At 35.5% G+C, this 20,235-nt stretch overlaps 1 protein-coding gene across 1 annotated transcript in view; it reads right to left on the bottom strand.

The window, feature by feature from the left end:
* ARHGAP15 (Rho GTPase activating protein 15) overlaps positions 1-20,235 on the bottom strand; it is a 614,346-nt gene that overhangs the window by 489,851 nt on the left and 104,260 nt on the right. Inside the window, exon 6 of the mRNA XM_012641747.1 lies at positions 10,378-10,467. Coding sequence (XP_012497201.1) covers positions 10,378-10,467 — 90 coding nt within the window. The remainder of the gene's footprint in view (positions 1-10,377; positions 10,468-20,235) is intronic.

A 20,235-nucleotide genomic window follows, 5' to 3' on the forward strand; every position in this document is an offset into this window, starting at 1 on the left:
CTGGGGCAATTTTAATTCATTATCTCCTATAATCTTCAAAGACTTGTGATCTATCTAAACAGCCATTTTAAGGGTCAGGATTTTCACTACATACAATGAGACAGTCTACAATGATTAGAAACTTAAAGCATGCTAACATTGCAAAGATAACCTCATTAGTTCTGATTAAGAATGAGTTAATGCACTGATGCTTGAGAAGCATCAAAATTTCATTTTAACTATTTTATTTTCAAGAAAAGTACAATGTGAGCTGAATAATATTTGTCATTTAATTTGTAAATCCACAAAGAAAGATTATAGGTTCCTGAGTCATTAACAATTAATCAGATTACAATCGAATGGGAAGAAATCTTGAGTTTTATGAAGCTCTATACATTTTTTCTTTTTTGACATTGCAAATTGTATTATTTCCAAAGTCAAACTCAGTGAGTGATAACTTAAAAAATTCATGCTTGGATCCAAATGAGGGGATTATAGAATCTCATATATATTCTTATTTAAGCCAAATAACATAGCTTTAGATTCAATAAAGCTTCCTAATATTTGAGTACATACTTATTTATTTGCCAACAGAAATGAGTGTCAATAAAATTCATCAGTCAGCAACAGCCAAGAGTAACTTCCTCAAATTAGCCATGCAAAATACACTCTCGCGTTCAGGACAAAAGATATTCAAGTATTTCATTGCTTCCCCGAATCCTCCATTCTTCCACCGGAGAAGGAGAAAGGACTGCCATCAGATGAATGACATCTAGGACCAGCGGATGTTTGCATTTACATTTTGCCACATAAAGCCCTTTGAATACCTCCCAAGAGCACCCAGTCAAATCAAAACCGCGAAGTCAGTGCTGAAACGCCAACTAGCCACCAGATGGCAGCAATGCTTTTATGAATAATGCAGCATTCTGTACAGTCCATCTAAGATTTCCTATGTTAATTATAGAACAAACCTTACTTTAGTAACTAAAGAACAAATTTATTTGTAATGAAGCCAACCCATTTTTTTTATATCAACAGTTATATTTTGTGGGGTCCATTTGTTTTTTGAGTATTTGGGGTCCCCTCAAGTATTTATTTTCCTATGCGTTAAACATTACATCGCTGTTGAATTACATTTTGATACTGTGGTAGAAAATGCCTGTGGCTTGAAACAAATATTTTCCTTTCTGATGGACAAATAACATCTGCGGTTGTAAATGTTCCAGAATAGCTGTCAAAAGAGAAGGGTTTCACGTAATTTTCTGCCACCGTCTTCACTGCATTCTGCACATGGAAAGAGTGTGTTCGTAACCTCCCTTTCCACGAATTGATTTCAAATCTATCACAGATCTCAAATACCAGAAGCTTGTCTCTTAGTTGATCAAGGGTGTGGGAATTTTGAAAATGAAGCGCTGCTTAAATTCAACTTCCAAAAGAGAAAAAAACAGAATGATCAAGGTCTTTCTAACTTACTTAGGAAGGTAGTTCTCACTATCAGGGTTTCTTTTCGTTTTGGAGCAATGTCAGCAATTTGTTAATTTTGACACTGTAAAATTTTTGGTTTGCACATGTTCACCCAGGAAGTGAGACTGGTGGGATTTCTCCCAGTGCTGGAAATGAAATGTTAGGTAAATTGGTGAGGCAGAGGTGAAGAACGTATTAATAATAGCTCTCTGCTAAAAAGAAATGCATCTGAACCCTCTGTGTGAATGTCCCTCTCTGGGTCAAGTCACCTCATACCCATCTGTTATCTGAAAAGACTTCAAACAGCTTCCTTCCTGATTTTTTCCCCAAGATCAGCCATCTCATTTCATTGTTTCACTTCGGCCATCCCTCAACATCCTGTTTTGTTAAGATAAAAGAGCAGCCTCCTCCCCTCTTCAAATACCAAGAATCCTTAACTGCCCTGCAGTGTTTTATATCCTTGCTTTTGAATATTTATTTTCTACTAAATTTTTAGTAACATGTTTAACTCATATATCGAAAGACTCTATGCATAGATTCCACAAGTGGATTCTCCAGTTCTGCAAGAGTGCTGGCGTTTTCCTTTCATCTTAAACTTTGTATTTTTTTTTTCTTGTGTTCATTTCAAGCCTTTGTTTATGGATGCTTGCTTTGTTATTTTCTTGTACTGCTTTAAACATTGCTCTGAGGTTTCAGAGTTTTGCTCACCACTGCCCAGATTTTCCCCCTGCTCAGTGGCTTGTGGCGTATAAACACTGTGAATATATATGTATTTTTCTCTTGACTTCAGATCCAGCCTCATTACCTTATGTTTCTAAAAACTGAATAGCATCAGCTATTTATCTGCCAGTGATCCTATGCTATCCAAAAGCACTCAATTTTATTTCACCCTGCGTCCTCCTTATGGACAAGCTGTAAAATGTGATACCATTTGCTGGCCCCATCTATTATGTACCAGCTTTAGGGATTAAATTGTTCCTCTTTCTGGAATAGGCCTGTTTGCTATTAAAAAATCATACACAGCATGAAATAAACATGGATACTCCCTTTAAAAAATATAAAATAAGAATTTTGGAACAGATACGAAAAAGGAATTTCTGGGTTTGAATATTATCTTGCCAGCATCGATGTAATATTTTCTGTACTTTATACAAGATGAAAGTGACAAATGGAAAAACTGTAACACTTGTTGATTTTACTTTGATCCCATGAAATGCCTCAGTGGCAGTGGTTTCTTTTGTTCAGGTTGGTGTGCATCGCCTGAAGTCCCAGGTTTGATCCACGCGGCTCAGTCAGCCTCACTCTGGTTGTGTGGACGCAGGGAAACTGCACTGCTAGCCGCAGGAGCCCACGGATGGCACAGCCACCAGCACACGGGCTCCACCGAAATATCACGAAACGGAGTGTTCCAGGAGACGAGGGGCTGCACAGCACGATGTCAATAAATGAAGAATGGCATGTTGCGTTTAGCCTGGTGTCAGACTGAAACCCAGAATGTAGTCCAAATGCACAACTCTTACCACTGAGCACACGTTGCCAGCTATTCCAGAAGGCAATGCGAGATGAGCTAACCAGTGAGCGAAGTTCTTTAGGTCACATGTATCTACTCTGAAGAAGCCAATTTTTTTCTTTCATTTTTAATTTGATGTATTTTATTTTGGAAACTGAAAATCTTGCTTCCCTTGGCTAATTTGGGACCAACATGAACTAATATGATGATAGTCAATCTTTACTGTCATCCAGTTGCTTTCTGCTTTGATGAAAGTTCAAAGAGAAATGAATGCAGTAGCATAGCCCCTTAGTAGTTAGTGGAATACTGAAGGTACGCAGATGAGTACCATATCCTTGGAGTCTAAGGCTTTGCCCAGTGAGATTCACAGAATCTCCCAGGCAACATAAAATTGGTATTGTTTTCCCTAACAATGTATTTCTTATATATTATATATTTTAATTACCAATGTCCAGATTATATCATACTTATTAAAGAAGAGTTTTACTATTCCTCAAAAATCAAATCTGCAATAAGAGAGTCGTTCCCAAGTCACATGATCTGAACCAACAGGCATGCCCTTCATTTGGGGAGTGTACTTTTCATCCAGCCTCTTGTTTCTGTTTTTTCTTTTACCAGTCAAAACTGACAGGCCCTATCTTTCTCACCTAGTTTCTTACAATCACTTTTATTTCCTGTCTCTAGGCTTTCTCCTTTGCAGTCAATCTTTATATGCCCCTGGTAAAGCTTCTATTATAAAATTATACCCCCTCTTCGTGCAAAATCTATGCAATCTCACTCACAAAAATGAAGCCAGAATCATAAAAATAATCATGTCTCTTTCCAGAGAAAAAGTATTGGCCTGATATCTCTGTAGGAGAATATTAATAAAAAGTGTCACCATTGTTTCTCATTTGGGGGCACGGTTGCTGCACTTGCCTCTAGGTTACCTTTTGCAAATTCCTATTAATAGCTTGATAGGACTTTCAGGGTAATGCTTTTCTTTAAGTATTATGTGTCATTGATTAATTAACATATATCGATTAGATATTACATCCATGACATTTTATAAGAATAGAATATTAAAATAATTTAAGTAAGATTTGAGAACATGTGTTTTTAGTTACACAGTGAATGAAGATTGTCTCCTGGTGTATTAAATCTTAGTCTATTGATAAGTTCAGAAGGCCGTAGAAAGAACAGAACTAGAGTAGAAATTCTGAGTTGCATCTCACAGATACGTATTTCCCTCATCCAGATTCTTCTAAAATCCCCATCTGGAAATTCCCTCAAAATGTTGTGAGTTGATGTGGTTAGTAGAGGAATGATGATACCTTGTGTATTTATACTAAAATCGCTCCTTTGTAGTTGCTTTCAAATACGCCAAATACAGGATTGCTTCATTTTCACATTAATACACGCGGCAGGCAGGTGAGGTAAGGACTGTTCTCTCTTATTTGGTTGGTGGGACTGCAAGTTGAAGGAAGGATCCCGCCATGGGTTCTACGTAAAGTTGCAACTGACATAGCCCAAGCTGGAACACACATCCCCAGACCTTCCTAAATGATAGATGAATATCTAATAAGTAGATAAAATGATTGAGGTCAAACGATAAAGCAAAAAAACAACTGTATTAGACATTAATGCTTCTCTTGGTCTGGTTTATTTTTAATGTCATGTCTTTTAAGATACTTTGAGTAATTCTCTAAAGTGAAACCAGCTTTACTCAAAATCTAATGCATGTATGAATGTGAAGAATCATCCTTTTGCATTTAGCCTAACTACAAGCATTGAAAAATGAAAGAGAAAATTGGTAAAAGCTCAGATTTATTTTAAACCACCACTTTTAACACAAGGAAATGGATAAAAGCAAAATACCAGTAGTTTTCCTTTTGGTTTAAAATGACATTTTCAAAGATGCTATTAAATTATCTTTGCATTAATAAACTTAAGTAGTACTTAAACATTTTAAGCTAAGACATATTCAGATCAGGAAGAACAATCAAATTATGCTTGAATGTAATGCATATCCATGGAAAATATTACATGAAAATGCTTAATATACATTACAGTCAGAAGATTCCATCCAAAGTCAGAAAAGTAATATGAGTAACGATAAATCTATTTCGAGGTTTACTTTACTTTTAGAGACAGGACCTGTCCCCTGAGATATATTTTTTATATATTGAAAAAGAATCTCAAATCCAGGAAGTTCGACCATCATATTTGTTGAGGTTATAAATTGATGGTGGAGGGAGGTGAATAGACTTTCATCTTCTTGAGTCATTTAATATTTTCTGCCTTTCGACCAGGCAATTGATATATTCTTAATCAGCCACAATTCATTAATTGGTAGAATTAGCCTACTTAAAGCATGTAATGTATAGGAGAGCCCAAGGCACATCTTAAACATTTTACTTTAAATGAATCTCAGGAAAATTGAGTCTTAGTCACTATCTGACTATGAGAAAAGGTAGATCTTTAGAGTGGAAAGGATTTAATTATTTTAAATGAGTAATTATCTACTGTCTTATACCTTGTAATGAAAAGGACAGAGGAAATAGATAGTTACCTTATTCTTTACTTCCTGTTTACACCCTGGAAATTTTAGAGTAAAGGGCCTATATTGGGGGCATAATTTTGTATAATTTTTCATAAAAGTGAATTTTGTTGTCTTTTGTTTTGTTTTGTTTTTTAGCAAAGAAATACAACTCTAGCCTTAGAAGTAACAATTTATTGAGCTAAAAAATGTTCGGTCCTCTGGTTTAGTAAGTAGAAAGCAGTATGGGATATAGTTTCTGTCTTTATATTTTCTTTGGGGAGACAAAACAAATTTACATGACAGAATATTTCAGTAAAGAATATTTAAGTACTATATTAAATGGCATGGAATTAATTATAGTGCTTTGGGACTCTCATATATTTAATAATGGGGAGGTGGGGTGGCGGGGATGGCCTGTGGCCTTGGGCCACCATGTGGCCTTCCGGATCTTTAAGTGCTGCCCCTTGACTGAATCCAGATTTTACAGAACATTTTGTTCTGTGAAGTTTGGATTCAGTCGAGGGGCTGCACTTGGGGACCCGGAAGGCCACATGTGGCCACACCTGAGGCCACAAGTTCCCTACCCCTCAAAAATATTTAACCAGAGAGCCTTATGTTCAAAGGAAGAAAGAAAATCTAAGTGAAAATTTTCCTTCAATGTTGAAACAAGAAGATATTAAAAGCTAAAAAAGTTGTTTAAAATAGTTATTTAATTATTATTTTGCAGCCATTTTCTTAGTTGAACTTCCTATTGAAAGACTTTGTAAATTCCTAATATACCCGGCCAGGAAAGAGAAGAAGGTGACGGGAACAGCACTTGTGTTATGGATGCTGCCTGACAATACTGCCATTCTTTAACATGGTTTTATTTAGTTATTACAGCCATCTCTCTGTAAATGACATTTAGGATTATTTAAGATTATGTTGTAATCCTTTTAATCCTTAGTGCTTTAAATTTCAAGCTAAACACCAAAGAGCAAACTAGCACTTAGCAGGAATGTTTAAAACATGTGATTTGAACATAAATCTTTTTATTCACTCTTTCCCTGATGAAGACTTAGTGTTGCTCTTAAGTTTAACTAAGAAAACTCGTACCGCAGTTCATTACAAATCACTCAGTTGCTAAATGTTTTCTCAAGCTACATCAAACTTGTGAGGGTCCTTGGCAATTATAAATGTAGAATTGAACAAAAGTTAGCAGCAATGGACATTTACTAATTGAATTTAGAATTTACATGACCTTTTGTAAATACTAAATATATTTCTATGTTCGTGTGTGTGTATGTGGAAATGCTCACTCTATTTCCTAAGGTCAAGCTATTAGATGTGTGTGCATTTACACATGTATGTATTATATATGTATATATACATGTATATTAACATATTATGACATTCATATATGCTTGTAGAAGTTAATTCTTTTAATATATTATTTATTATTAAGAAGTACCAATTAAGCCAAAGATCGTTCTATTATAGAATAAGCAGATCTTCTAGAACTCAGCAAATGATCATCATTTTGATTTACTAAAAGTTGTTGAACACCAAAACTTAATAATTAATGTCACTATTATGTTACCATGTACCAATCAAATAAGATCGAATTCACATCAATAGTTTCATGAGCTTTTGACTATGAAGGAAACTTGGCTTTTAAAACAAACAGAAAATGAACAACTCAAATGTTCAAATAGCATGTACAAACAAAAGAAATCCTTCCATTTTTTTGTGTCACAAATGTGTTCTTCTGAGACTTTCAAGCATATCAGGCACACGCAATTTTTGTTTGTTTTTCTATTCATTTTAAGTTCGATTTCTCTACAGACATTGTAATTATATGGCATATAATTGCTAATCCATCAACTTTTTAAAGACAGATTTCAAATTTTAAATTATTTCTAATTTTGCTCTTCTTTGATTTTTCTTGAACCAAAAATCTCAATAGTCATTTGCTATCTGTAATCTATAATTCATAGACTGAGATTGAACACCAAGACTAATTCAAACTTGGAATTCTAAAGCTATTTCTGATGTAGCACATCAGCTGAAGCTATGATGGTCTTTTTCAGTCAGGGAGGAAGACTTCATTATTGTGTAGGTAATGAAACCCCTGCTCACACACACTCAAACATCCAACAGTGCCTTAATGCCATGTTTTTGAGATATAATCATGTTTATTCTGATCATTTGAGAGTTAGACCAGCTAATGTATCTAATCAAATATTGATGCAAGTCATCTAGATTTAGCTCTCCAGCAAATCCTTCCCAATGCTTTTTTGTTAACAGAACTATAAAAGCTATTTATATTGTTCCTCTCAAAAGGCATACTCTCATAGTTCATATCTATGGATATGTATTAGTAAATTTTACCACAGCTCACGTGTTTAGGTGATGAAAAGAGTTCAGCATGTAAGAAAACCAAGTGATACACCTTCCCCCCCCGGCAAAAGAAGCAGAAAATGAAACTTGAATCTTTCTTTAGCTTTGTTATTCACAATATCCTTATAATCACCTCTTGTTTCTCTAAACTAAAGGGTACGATACAAAAAAAGATAAACCCTATGTAAGAACACTGTGGCCCCATGAGCTGCTCAGTTACATTACAAACAAAACTAGTTGGCAAGATTTTCATCTCCAAAAAGCTACCAAAAGTAGAATACTTTTTAATGTCTTTGGAAGTACCTATGCTCAGAAATATAAAAGTCAAGTAGAAAATTGCAACAGGAGGTGGTTAGTCATGTTCAGAAAAGATTAGGATGATACCATAAATATATGTGGTTGAAATGTATATCTACGCATATTACAGGTGTGTAAAATTATACATAAATATTTTTCTTTAAATATGTTTCTTCAAAATTTGCAGCCCTGTATTTATCATACATAGTTGACCATCATCCTCATCTGTGATCTAATTTAACTCTTCATAAGGTTTATAGAAGGAACTGAAAAAGGCTGGCTTGGCCCATCTCCAAGAGTTTCTATTGTCCAAGAATCATGTCTCTGTCAAATTTCAATGTCTTTCTTTTACAACTTTGGTGACTAGAATGCTAAATCCTCAATACATAATGAGGCTCCACCACTGATCTTACCTGATCTAGTCCAGAGTTATTTATGTTGATCATCTAGGTTGTCATAGAGGCTAGGATTATAATCTCTAGATTTTGTTGTTTATGGCAGCATAATAAAAAGAGTAAGAAATTGGGAAAAAGTATATACCACTGATCTGTGTTCCTCACTTTAAAGGAAAATTTGGTTCTCCTTCTTGATGTTGTAAAGCCACATTCTAATCACTTTAGCTTTAGACCATTGATGTCTGGACAAATTGTGTTTGATTTTCTTTTCTTTCTTTTATCTCTCTCTCCTTTCTTCCTTCTTTCCTTCTTTCCTTCCTCCTTTCCTCACTTCCTCCCCTCTTTCTTTTTAAATTTTACTTTTAATTGACACATAATAATTGTATATATTCTCCCACTTTTTTTTTTTTTTTGAGACAGAGTCTCACTCTCTTGCCTGGGGCGAGTGCCGTGGCGTCAGCCTAGCTCACAGCAACCTCAAACTCCTGGGCTCAAGCAATCCTACTGTCTCAGCCTCCCGAGTAGCTGGGACTACAGGCATGCACCACCATGCCCGGATTTTTAGCTGTCCAATTAATTTCTTTCTATTTTTAGTAGAGACGGGGTCTCGCTCTTGCTCAGGCTGGTCTCGAACTCCTGAGCTCAGAATGATCCTCCCGCCTCGGCCTCCCAGAGTGCTAGGATTACAGGCGTGAACCACCGCACCTGGCCCCACTTTCTTTTTTGATAAAAACAATATCTGTATCTAAATAGATTAAAACTAGAACCAGAAAAATAATTTATTACAGAATATGTTAAAAATGTTTTCGTTTTGCTTTTATAATCTGAATGGGCCCAAATTATTTGGATATACCTGAATTAGCATCTGGAAAATACAGATCAAACTGGAAGCCAACTTTTCTCCCCTCAGTGAGAGTATAGATAGGAAATGTCAGCTACCTAGGCTTCTATAAGACCTAATATATTAATTTCAGCACAGCATTTAAGAATAGAAGAACTGGCTTTCCTTTTAAGGCCAAATGCTCTTAGAAGACATTTAATTAAAAAAAAATCATAATCTGGCTCCCCTGGCTACTAAATGATATAAATTCTAAAATATACCTATAAAATTATTGGTTACTTTGGAAGTACAAAAGTAAATGAAATTTCATATAAAAATAGGAAAAGATTAATCCCCATGATCTAAAATTATCATTGCCACAGAAATCATGCTAAATTACACGATTTTGGTAGCATGATGTATTTTCCAATTTCTTCTCTTTCGCGGATTTCATCTGGTTCTTTCTATTCAATGGTATATGACTGTCATTATTAATCACAACCGTAAGTTATTTTTTCCAAAAATTAAAGTATGCAATATGAAAGGATTCATTTTTTATAGCTGTTCAGCCCTATCCATCCCTATAAGTTACACTGATGAATGTAATTAATGACTGGAAGGCAGGAGTGTCCATGAATAAAAATAGCTTGTTATTAGTGACTCTTAATTTGCGTATATCTGAAAATTCCGTATTAAATCTATTTTTCAAGCATTCTATGTTTGAACCTCAAACACAATCAAACCACAATCAAATACATTGCAAAACTCAATGACTTTTGTGTGTAAAACTAATCAACACACAACAGATATTTTTTGTTCAGACAGCAACCAGTCACCAGGGAAAAACAACAAAACAAACCAAAGATTCAACAAGTCAGTTTTTCATAATGACCTTCAGAAAACTAGTTCTTGCACATGAACACATCAAAAGAAGGTAGTCTTATTTTGATTACCCAAGAGAGCTCTGATTTAGAGGAAACAGGAATAAATTGAATATATGTAACATTCTCACCTGAAAGACATTCTTTCTGCTTGATTTTTCTGTGGTCCATTCAATATGTGCTCCATACAAATCCACACTTTCTGGTTTGTGCCCAGTTTTCTGTAAACAAAAATGAAATGAGAATAAAAAGCATACAACATTGGAGATGCATGTCAGAGAAAATAAGATTTTTTTGAGTTAGTAGCTATACATATTTATGATATAAAGCCTTTTTTTCCCACCAGTGGAAACATAATTTGTAGGAATTTTCATTTGAGACTTTATAATTTTAACTATCTAAAATTAGAAGTCTATTTTTAAAATTATTTCATTAATTGTAGATAATAGGAAAAATTAATATTTAATCTGTTGATATTTTGAAGTGGTGTTTTTAGTAATTCTAAAAAAATAAAAATTTTTAAATCTGCTACTCAATTATATGGAATTTTGCTATTGAATCACTAATGCAATATAAAAGCATTTTAAGCCATAAACTTATTACACTTAAAAGTAAAAGAAAAAATTGATAAATAATAATGTAATGCAAAAAAATCATTACAGAGTTTAAGTTTTGTGGCTTTAGAAAAGTTATTTGAAATCTGGCTACATATATCATCTAGGAAATTGAACAGGTGGATTAATTAATCTCAAAGTCCCCTGGTAGGTTTGCGTTTCATATGTTAACAAATTCAATAAATATTTATTGTGTCAACTATGCCTTTTATATATTCACATTTTAGACTTTAAGACTATACACATAAGTATATGTATAATTTTATTTAATCAATTTAATTTAGACCAAATAGATTATAACGTATGCTTCCTTTTACACAATTACTAGATGTTAATTAAAAGTTGTTTTTATTTTGATAATTTATAATAATCAATTAATAGGAATATCACTTACATTTGCTGCTTCATATTTTCAATTGATTCAAGTGAATCACACCTACATAACTTTAAATTTTCATAACTCCATTATTAAACAAAAAGTTTACCAGTTTGGAAAATTACTATTTTTTCAAGAAGTTTCTCTAGATAAATTATCTAGGTTTCTTTCTCTATAAATAAATTCAATACTTTTCTCAAGTCATTATCCATAGAATACTTTAAAATTTTAATACACAGGGCTTATGATATTTTTAGACAATGCTTTTAACATGAACTTTAGGATAAAACATGAAATAATGGTAAAAATATTAAAAGAAATTATGTGTCCACATTTGTTGCCTCATAACTATTTTGTCTAATTCTACTAGCTTAATAGAAACAGACTATTTGTCAAAAGCCAGAAATCTGGATTTTTTAATGATAAATTGTGCTTTTTTTTTTTGGCAACTGAATGATTTTTGTTCAAAACATTGTATAAGCCAAGCATAACTTTCCTGCAGGATAAATTCAGCTGGCAAGATAGACGTTACAAACATACCTACCTTTCTCTTATTATTTAGTAATAACTTCACAAGAAACCCATCAAGATGAGCCATGCCCTTTAAATGCCCCATATTTTGATCCATGAGAAGTTTTTATTGGTTTACCCACACTCTGCCAATCCAGGTGATTACTATTGTGGAAAATCTCAAAGCATGATAACGACGTTCATTGTCAAGTGATTTATATGTAGAAAAATTAAAAACAACATGCATCTTATAGAGTTACTTAAATGAGGTGACAGAATCAACAAAATAATCTTTAAGAGTGTGTAACAAAAGGGATTATCTTTTCCATATAATGCAGTCATTATATTTTCATATATATATATAATATAACAAGCATTTTTTATGGGTCAAACACTTCCCCAAGTGCTTTACAACTATTAATTCATTTAATTCTTAACAACTTTATGAAGTAGGTATTCTTATTATTACCGTGTTACAGGTAAGAAAATATACCAGAATGATTAGGTAAATTTTCCCAAGACAACAGAGATAGAACATGAGGGGTCAGAATTTAAATGCAAGCCGTGTCAGTCCAGAGTCTGTTCTTAACCGATGCGCAGGCCCTGAAAATTGTGTATACACTGCGATCATACTCATGCTAAAACACGTACGAATTTGCACTAGACTCTAGGACAGACATATTGATCTTGCTTTTGTCCTTCTCTGTTAAACTTGATCTTGCCTTAGGTCCTTTACCCCACCTGTTTGCCTGGAATATTTCCCAATCTTCACATGGCCAGCTCCTTATCCATCAGGTCCCAGTTAAATGTCACCTTGTCAGAGGTCTTGTCTGACTGTCTTATACAAAAGAGCTGTGCTCCAGCAAGCACTCCTGGTTACTCTCTATCCCACTGCTTGTTTTAATTTCACCGCAGCCCTCCTCCTGCCTGAAATTAACATATATATTTTTATATGCTGACTGTCTGTGTTTCCCCCACTAGAATTAAGCTCCCTGAGCTAGGGCCTCATTTCCCTTTTCCTCCACTGTTTTTCCCAATGTATGGAACAGTGCCTGGCACATACTTGTTGTTCAGTGAGTATTTGCTGAATTCATGAATGAAGGAAAAATACCAAAATACAACTAGCTTTTGTGATTTGGAAGGAAGTCTTGGGTGCCTTAAAATTCCCAATTTTATAGCAATTAAGATTTGTATTTTTTAAAAATGGGTATGCAGTCTTTGGTTTGTGATTCGGAAGTGATAAACGGTTTCATGGACTCATATTTGGACTGAACGTGGGATTTCACGGAATCATTCGATAAGCAATTATTGCACACCTAGTATGCCTCAATGTGAGCCCCTTCGCTGGGCACTGGGACTCCAGGGATAAGGAAGATACTGGCTTTTCCTTTACGAATCCCACGTTAGCCTCAGACTCTGCATAATTACCTACGGATTCCATATGACATAGAGCTAGAGGAAACCTACAGGTAAAAAGCATTCTAGGTTTTCACAGCCTTCTCATCATCTAGTGGTGTCAATCTTGAACTGTTCTCATCAGCATCACAAACTCAATCCTGTGACAGCTGGCTCAGGTTTATTGCACTGGGAACTCTGTCCCTCTCAGTCATCTCGTGGTGTCATCCCTGTGAGCACCCTGTCCACGACTTTGCCCGTCTCTTGCATTCCTCATGATCTCACTCCTTTACCTCCTCTCCACTTCCGCAGTCTAAATTCTGCTTCTCATCCAACAATCCCACTTTCAGAGTTTTCCTCACTGTTGTGATGTTTCCACTCTGTTGTTACGTTTGATCCTGATGTTATTGACATCACTGACTTTTGTGCGTCTCCTGGTCTCTCAAACCCTTCTTGGTTTCACTTCCTTCCATGTCCAGGCTGATGTCCTTCAACAACTCCTTCCACCCGCCCTCTCCAATGATACCTGTCTCATCTGCTTGTCCCTCTTTGATCTTCCTCATCTCACCTACTACTGGAGAAATGACTTTAACAGTAGCAGCATTAAAAACAAAGGCCCTTTTTCAGCTGGGCCTTTGACTCTGCTTAGCAAACCTTTTATGTGTTCCTAGTCATTTTCTCTTCTTCCTCAAGAAACCTCTTTCCCAAAGCTTTGACCCTTACAAGTCTGCCCCATCAAGCGGTTTGCTCCTGTTTCACAGAGATCATGAAGTGCTTGTGCTAGAAAATTCACAGTTCTTCCCACTTTCATACTTAGTCTGTGTAATTAAAATGAACAAACAAATACAAGCTTTAATCATAGCTTCTTGTCTTGGTCTATGAAAGCTTTATAACAATATCTCATTTATTCCTTAAAACAATCTGGTAAAAATATTAGCACTGCCTTAACTTCCACATGAACAAACTCAAGCAGGGAGTGGCCGAGTGTCTTACCTAGGGTCACATGCCCAGGAGGTGCTTCAGCCGAGATGTGAACTCACTTTTATCTGACTCCAAGTTCCAAGTTCTTGATCACAACAGAATGTACGGCCTCCCCCACGTACCCATCTTTTCCTCCTACTAGTTCATTCACGTAAAAAGCAATGCCCTTTTTAGGTCCAAGAATAAACATTTACATTTTCTATTTTTTCCTTGTAAGTGTGAACATTTCTCACTTTCTCTTCTGGTCTCCAGAATTCTGGGCCTGGACCTGTGACTCTTGTCTAATGAACTGCCATACCTGGGTGTGACAGTGGCCTTTGTGAGTGTCAACATTACCTGGCCTGGCAGTGCCGCACAGTCTGTAAACGACTCACAAGGGGTGTCCTGCTTTGCCTCAGAGGAAGCCCAAGGCTTATTCCTCTCTAGCTCCTAATTTCATCCAGTCTTGTCCCTCATTTCCTGCTTTGTGTCTTTCTCCTACTTTCTCCCACTCTCACATGGATTCTATCCTTCAGCCTATAACCATGCTCTGGTCACTCTTATCTAAAAAAAAAAAAAAAAAATAGAGGCAAAGCAAGCGTCAACTCCACAATCTCACTTTTTCTCAGTCTTACCTATTTCCTTCCATTATTGCCAGATTCTTCTGTGTTCTGCATTCACATTCATTTGCTCATGTTCCATTCCCTTCTTAACCACTGCAGTCTGACTTTTACTCCCCTCTTTGACTTATCTAAAATGTATTGACCGTTTAGGTTAACAACAACAATCCGATGCCCTGTTTCCCAACAGCATCTTGAACTCTGTACTGTTAGCTTCTCTTGGCGTTTTTCCTTAAAGTCCTCTTGTTCCTCAGCTATGGAAATATTTTCTTTCCAAATTCTTCTTTCACTTTTTATACTCTTCCTCCTCTGTTGCTATCACTGACTTCTCTTCCTCTTCCCACTTCCTAATTGTTGGAAACCCCTGACTTACTCTTCTAGTCCCTCATTATTTCTCCCAGCTCACGGCTTCCTGTGGGCCTCAGTCTTGTTCCCGGTCTTGCACCATCACCTGTCATGTGTTGACTCCTTAGTGGGTTCCTCTGGCCCCCAGCTCTGCCTTATCTGCCAGAACTGTATTTTCTACACCATCACTAGAGAATAGCACGGACACCTCAGTGGAATCATTATATTCAGAGACCTGTCTCCTTTTCTCTATGGCTTGTCTTGGTTGATAATCACTTTACTCATTTCACCTGAACATCTCTTAACCCCCACTTTCCCTTACCCTTCATACCCAAAAGGCACAAAAGCTCTAATTCCAGAATTAGCTCCATCTTCTCCATCTCACTCTCATAAGCTCGTTTGAGTTCTTATTTTCTTTCACCTAAATTCTTCTAGCTCTCGCCTCTGTGACCAGTCAAAATCTTTTACAATCATTCTCCACATTTTTGACTTATTTTTTGAAAAACCCAAACCTCACATTATTTCTTCTGGAAAATTTATTATTTACAGGATAATGTCCAGTTCCCTCAGTAAGGTATACAGGCTCCTTTGCATCACCTCCTAACTATCCTTCTCGGTTCCATTCGTTCTCCAGTTCTCCACACCACCTGTGCTACGTATCCGAATTCCAACATGTTTTCACAACTCTGTACATTTGGGATAAGCGTATGCATGCATCCTTTGCACCTGGAATCCATTTATCTACCTCTTCAATCCACCGTGCTTGCCCGCCATCTGCCTTAATCCTGTTCATTTTCATGCTGCAACTCCAAAAAGATCTCTACAAGGTTCCCTTTACCTCTGCAGGTACAGTCACTCCTTTGCACCACTTCTCCTACTTCAAAACATACTTCGTTAGAACGATTTTTGTTATTTACACATTGTGACAACTTTCTGGTGTGTCTCTTTCTCCCAGCTATGCAATCAGAGAACTGAGTTTATCTTAGGTTTCTTTATTTTTCCAGAATGTAGTCAAGTGGGCCAAAATAAGTGTTCAAGAGATATTTGTGAACTATTAAAACAATCAATGAACTCCATGGGGAATTACAACGGAAAATAGCTATATTCAGTCCAATACATTAACAAACAAAAATAACTAATACATCTCGGAATGAAATTTACAAAGTGAGAAATACATAGGAACTTAAAGCATAATGTTTCCAATTACACTGATTTTAAGTAAGAACTGATCTTATGGCACAATCAAAGCAAATAATAGAGATTTTGTATGTATTCTGAAGTATGACAGAAAAAGGTAAAGTTATTTGAGTAAAATTAAAGCAAATAAATACATTAGCCTCAAGAAGAGAAAGCTAAGTAGAGAGAGGGCTTTGTAAAAATGGTCCTGATCAGTAGTTCATTTTCACAAAGCTAAAGCAGAAAGACCTAGGCCCAAAGAACAACTTTAGTAACTAGGGATTATTAGAAGGGAAAATTTTGAGCATTTAAGTGTTAAACATTGAAATAAGTAGTTCAGAAAAGTTGTTGAATTCATTTGGAAGACAATCAAGATTTTATTCAAGCAGCCTGAAATTAAAGAATCCTTTAATAGAAAACATATTTCTGATTCTACAGCTATAAAACACAAGAAAAAGTCTGCTAATGAACTGGATGATGCCAATGGATCATATTGTACATCATTATAAAAATAAATTTTTAAAAAACTGATTAAATATGAGTTTAAAAATCTAAGAATGTACATATCTCTCTTCTGGGGTAAACTTAAAATAGAAATGACTAGTTTTTAAAATATTTAAATAGAATTATTTAACAGTTACCACTTTTGGACAATAAACCATAAAAGCCTCTTTGTTGGAGCAATGTGAAGTCATTAAAAATTGATCCTAGGTCTCGTCCGCTTCTGATTTTTGTTATTTTCTTAGTCCATCTTCACTATTTCTCAATAATAACTGATAGAGTATTTTCGCTGTAATATTTTTTTCTCTGACTTAGATTAAGTTCCCCATTTTTCTTTATGGGATATTTGGGGTCCATAGTCTTTTAGTGTATATTAAGAAAATATCAAAGGTCAGATGCTCCTTTGCTTGATGATAGTTTCCATGATGAAGGCTGGGCATGTATGTAGGCTACAAATCATTTGGCCATTCCTCCTCATACTCTTATTAGTAGATGCAGTCAAAAAAAAAAAAAGAGAGATGAAGCTCAGATTTTATGAATCAGGTTATTAGCTGCCATTTTTTATTTGGGATTAATTGCTATTCCAGAATATAGACTCAGATTGTCCTTATCATTCTGAAATGTGAAACAGAAAATCTGTTTAGAGGAATTAAGTTTTATCACATAACTGGTTTTGATTCTGGAAAATTGTTCATGGAGGAGGATAAAACTCACTTATAAATTCTCATTTGGGCAAAATGATTTAGGAAAGAGTGCTGAATGGATACCTGATCTTATTAATGTCTAAAGTATGGCCCCTGTCAACATAGAAGAGGATACTTTGATTATAAGATGTGGGTTTTATGTATATGAATATAAATGATGTTAATAATAACTGAAATTGTTTCTGTAGTGAAATTTCTCAGTATATTACATGCCCAAATCAAACCAGATTTTCAGAAAAATAAACCTTTGTTAGTGATTTTGGTCACCAGAGTGATGTTGTGTGCCTTTTATTTGTTTGTTTTTGAAGAGACAGTATTCTCTCTTTTTTAAGAAATGAACCCATATTTCATTTATTTCTGAGTTAAAATCTTGCTACAATAAATATAATAGCTTCTACTTAGTCTACTTTTCTTGTAAGCTGATATTGTTTTACACTTACATTACATAAAATGCTAATTTACTCCTGCAAGGTGAATAGCTTGGGCACATTTTTGATGTCTCAGGTGCCTCCTCAGAGACTCTCCTTAGACTGTCGTCCACTCAATCCACCTCAGCTGCCCCTGCATACAACCAGCCCTGCTTGAGCCATGCAGTCCCACCTCTTGAGGATGATCAGTCAACTACTTGGAGTGCCAGGCCCTCTCTCCAGGCTGCCAGATTATATAGTTGTCCTTTTGGCTCCTTCCACCACTTCTGGATCTAGTTGAAATGTGACTTTGCAGGGTGTGGGATCTGGCTTTCTAAATGGACACCCAAGGGTGGGGCCAGGTCCATAAGATGGCTGCAAGTAAAGACTCTGGGTGGTGAACTTTAACCAAAGGGAAGCAGGAAATGGGAAGAAATATGGAAGATGAATTCTGTCTTCCTCCTCTGCTCCCTCTCTTCCACAGATTGCTTCAAGCTTTCACCACACATTCTATTTGCAACTCCTTTTTGAGCTGAGCAGCATACCTGTCTCTCTTAGGCTCACTATAGAGTGGAAGCCTAGAGTGGTAGTCATCATGGAAACACATCTCAGGGACTACTTCCTGTCATTTCCAGCCTCACTTCCTTTTTCCTTTATTCTCTGTGTCCTGGATTAGTATCTCTCAAATAAAGCATGATGCATAATTCAGGCTTTGTTTTCCAGAAAACCGGGGTTGAGACAACTGATGTTGCTCTCGCTGTGGCAGAGTGGGTGGTTCTACACCAAAATGTGTGCTGTGCTCTCTCTTCAGGTGTCTAGAATTGTCACAGGAAGCAGCACACCAGCTGGAGACTGCATTTCTTCCCTATCCCACTTTGCATCAAAATGTGGCCAATAACTCATTCCCACCACCGGAGTCTGAGCAAAAAACGATACAAGACACGTCTGGGTTTGAGGCTTTTAAAGAGCATGCAGCTCTTCCCCATGTTCTCTTTTCCCTTCTCTCATCTGCCACTACTCTTAGCCACCATATTCTATTGCTTCATGTAGTAATACTACTAATAATAAATATAATTAAGATTTATTGTGTTTTCCACGTGCCAGGCACGTTATATCAATTTTCTCACATACAGCTCTATGAGGTAGGTATTCTTACTAACCTCATATTGAGGTTGAGACAACCAAGGATTATAGCAGCAAATAAAATGTGAACCTGGGATTCCTAGCCTAGGTGGTCTGACTTGAAAGACTCTATTTCTACCTAATATGATATACTGCTTCCCAGAACATTTCAATTTAGTAGTGAAGTTTTAAGGAAGACTAAATACGTATAGTCCATAAATTAAGAAATACACTGTGGGGTAAAAGTTTATTTTATCTTAGAGAAATAAGCTCTAAAACAGATGCATTACATAGACCAAAATGATAAACCACAAAGAGTCAAGCTTTATAATTAAAATAGTTTTCTGAGAGTGCCTAAGGTGAGGTTTATTGAGGGACAGTAAACTATCATCCATTTATAAAGCATCCTATCAATTTCATGGATTTTTGTGGTTATTAAAAATTATATAAGATACAGAATTTATTATGGTTAATGGTCAAATCTTGAGAAAATTATAACCAGAGAACCTGGCTTCATTTATAGTAATATTGATCACTTGATTTCATTTTTTTCTTTACAAAGTTTACATTAATAAAACACTAGAATTTGATTTTCTTTTGTTTCTTTACCTCCATCTCTATCCATTATCCTATAGATTTTGGACTGTAACTTTTTTCCTGATTATTGAATGTATGATGAAGCCATACGATGGTGCAATAATGTATGGGTACACTAATAAACTGCACCAGTGATAACCATGCTCCCTTTACAGGAGTACTACCATTGTAAGAATGAAAATATTAAACAGATTTTTAAATGGCTTCATTAAGCTAAGGTTGGTAGATCTATTGTTTGTCTCTCCATTTTTCATGGTCTTCTTGAGCAGGGGTCTGCATAAAGACTCAATACTCACTCTACAAAGATAAAATCATTGTACATTCATTTTGCACAGAATACTCAATAATTCATGAATAGCTTTTTGATTGAAAGTATTTTCATGTTTTTGCTAAATTACATCATTTTACTTTCATAAATAAGTTCATTTTGTTGTTAAAGTCATACTACAGTGAATGAGCATTAGATGCATTGCATTATTTAATTAATGTTTGTGTTCTTTATTCACACTGTAAGTAAACAATATTTTAAAAAGTAAACAAATTATTTTAATGAGGCCTTTTATACTTCTACTTTTTTGCTTTCAAGGTTATGGCTGAATGAGTGGCTTGAAAAAGTTAATAGTTTATTCAATGCCTTGGAAAACTTTTCCGTCATTAGATGT

This window comes from Propithecus coquereli, unplaced genomic scaffold (genome assembly GCF_000956105.1).
Source record: "Propithecus coquereli isolate 6110/MARCELLA unplaced genomic scaffold, Pcoq_1.0 Scaffold169, whole genome shotgun sequence".
NCBI lineage: Eukaryota > Metazoa > Chordata > Mammalia > Primates > Indriidae > Propithecus > Propithecus coquereli.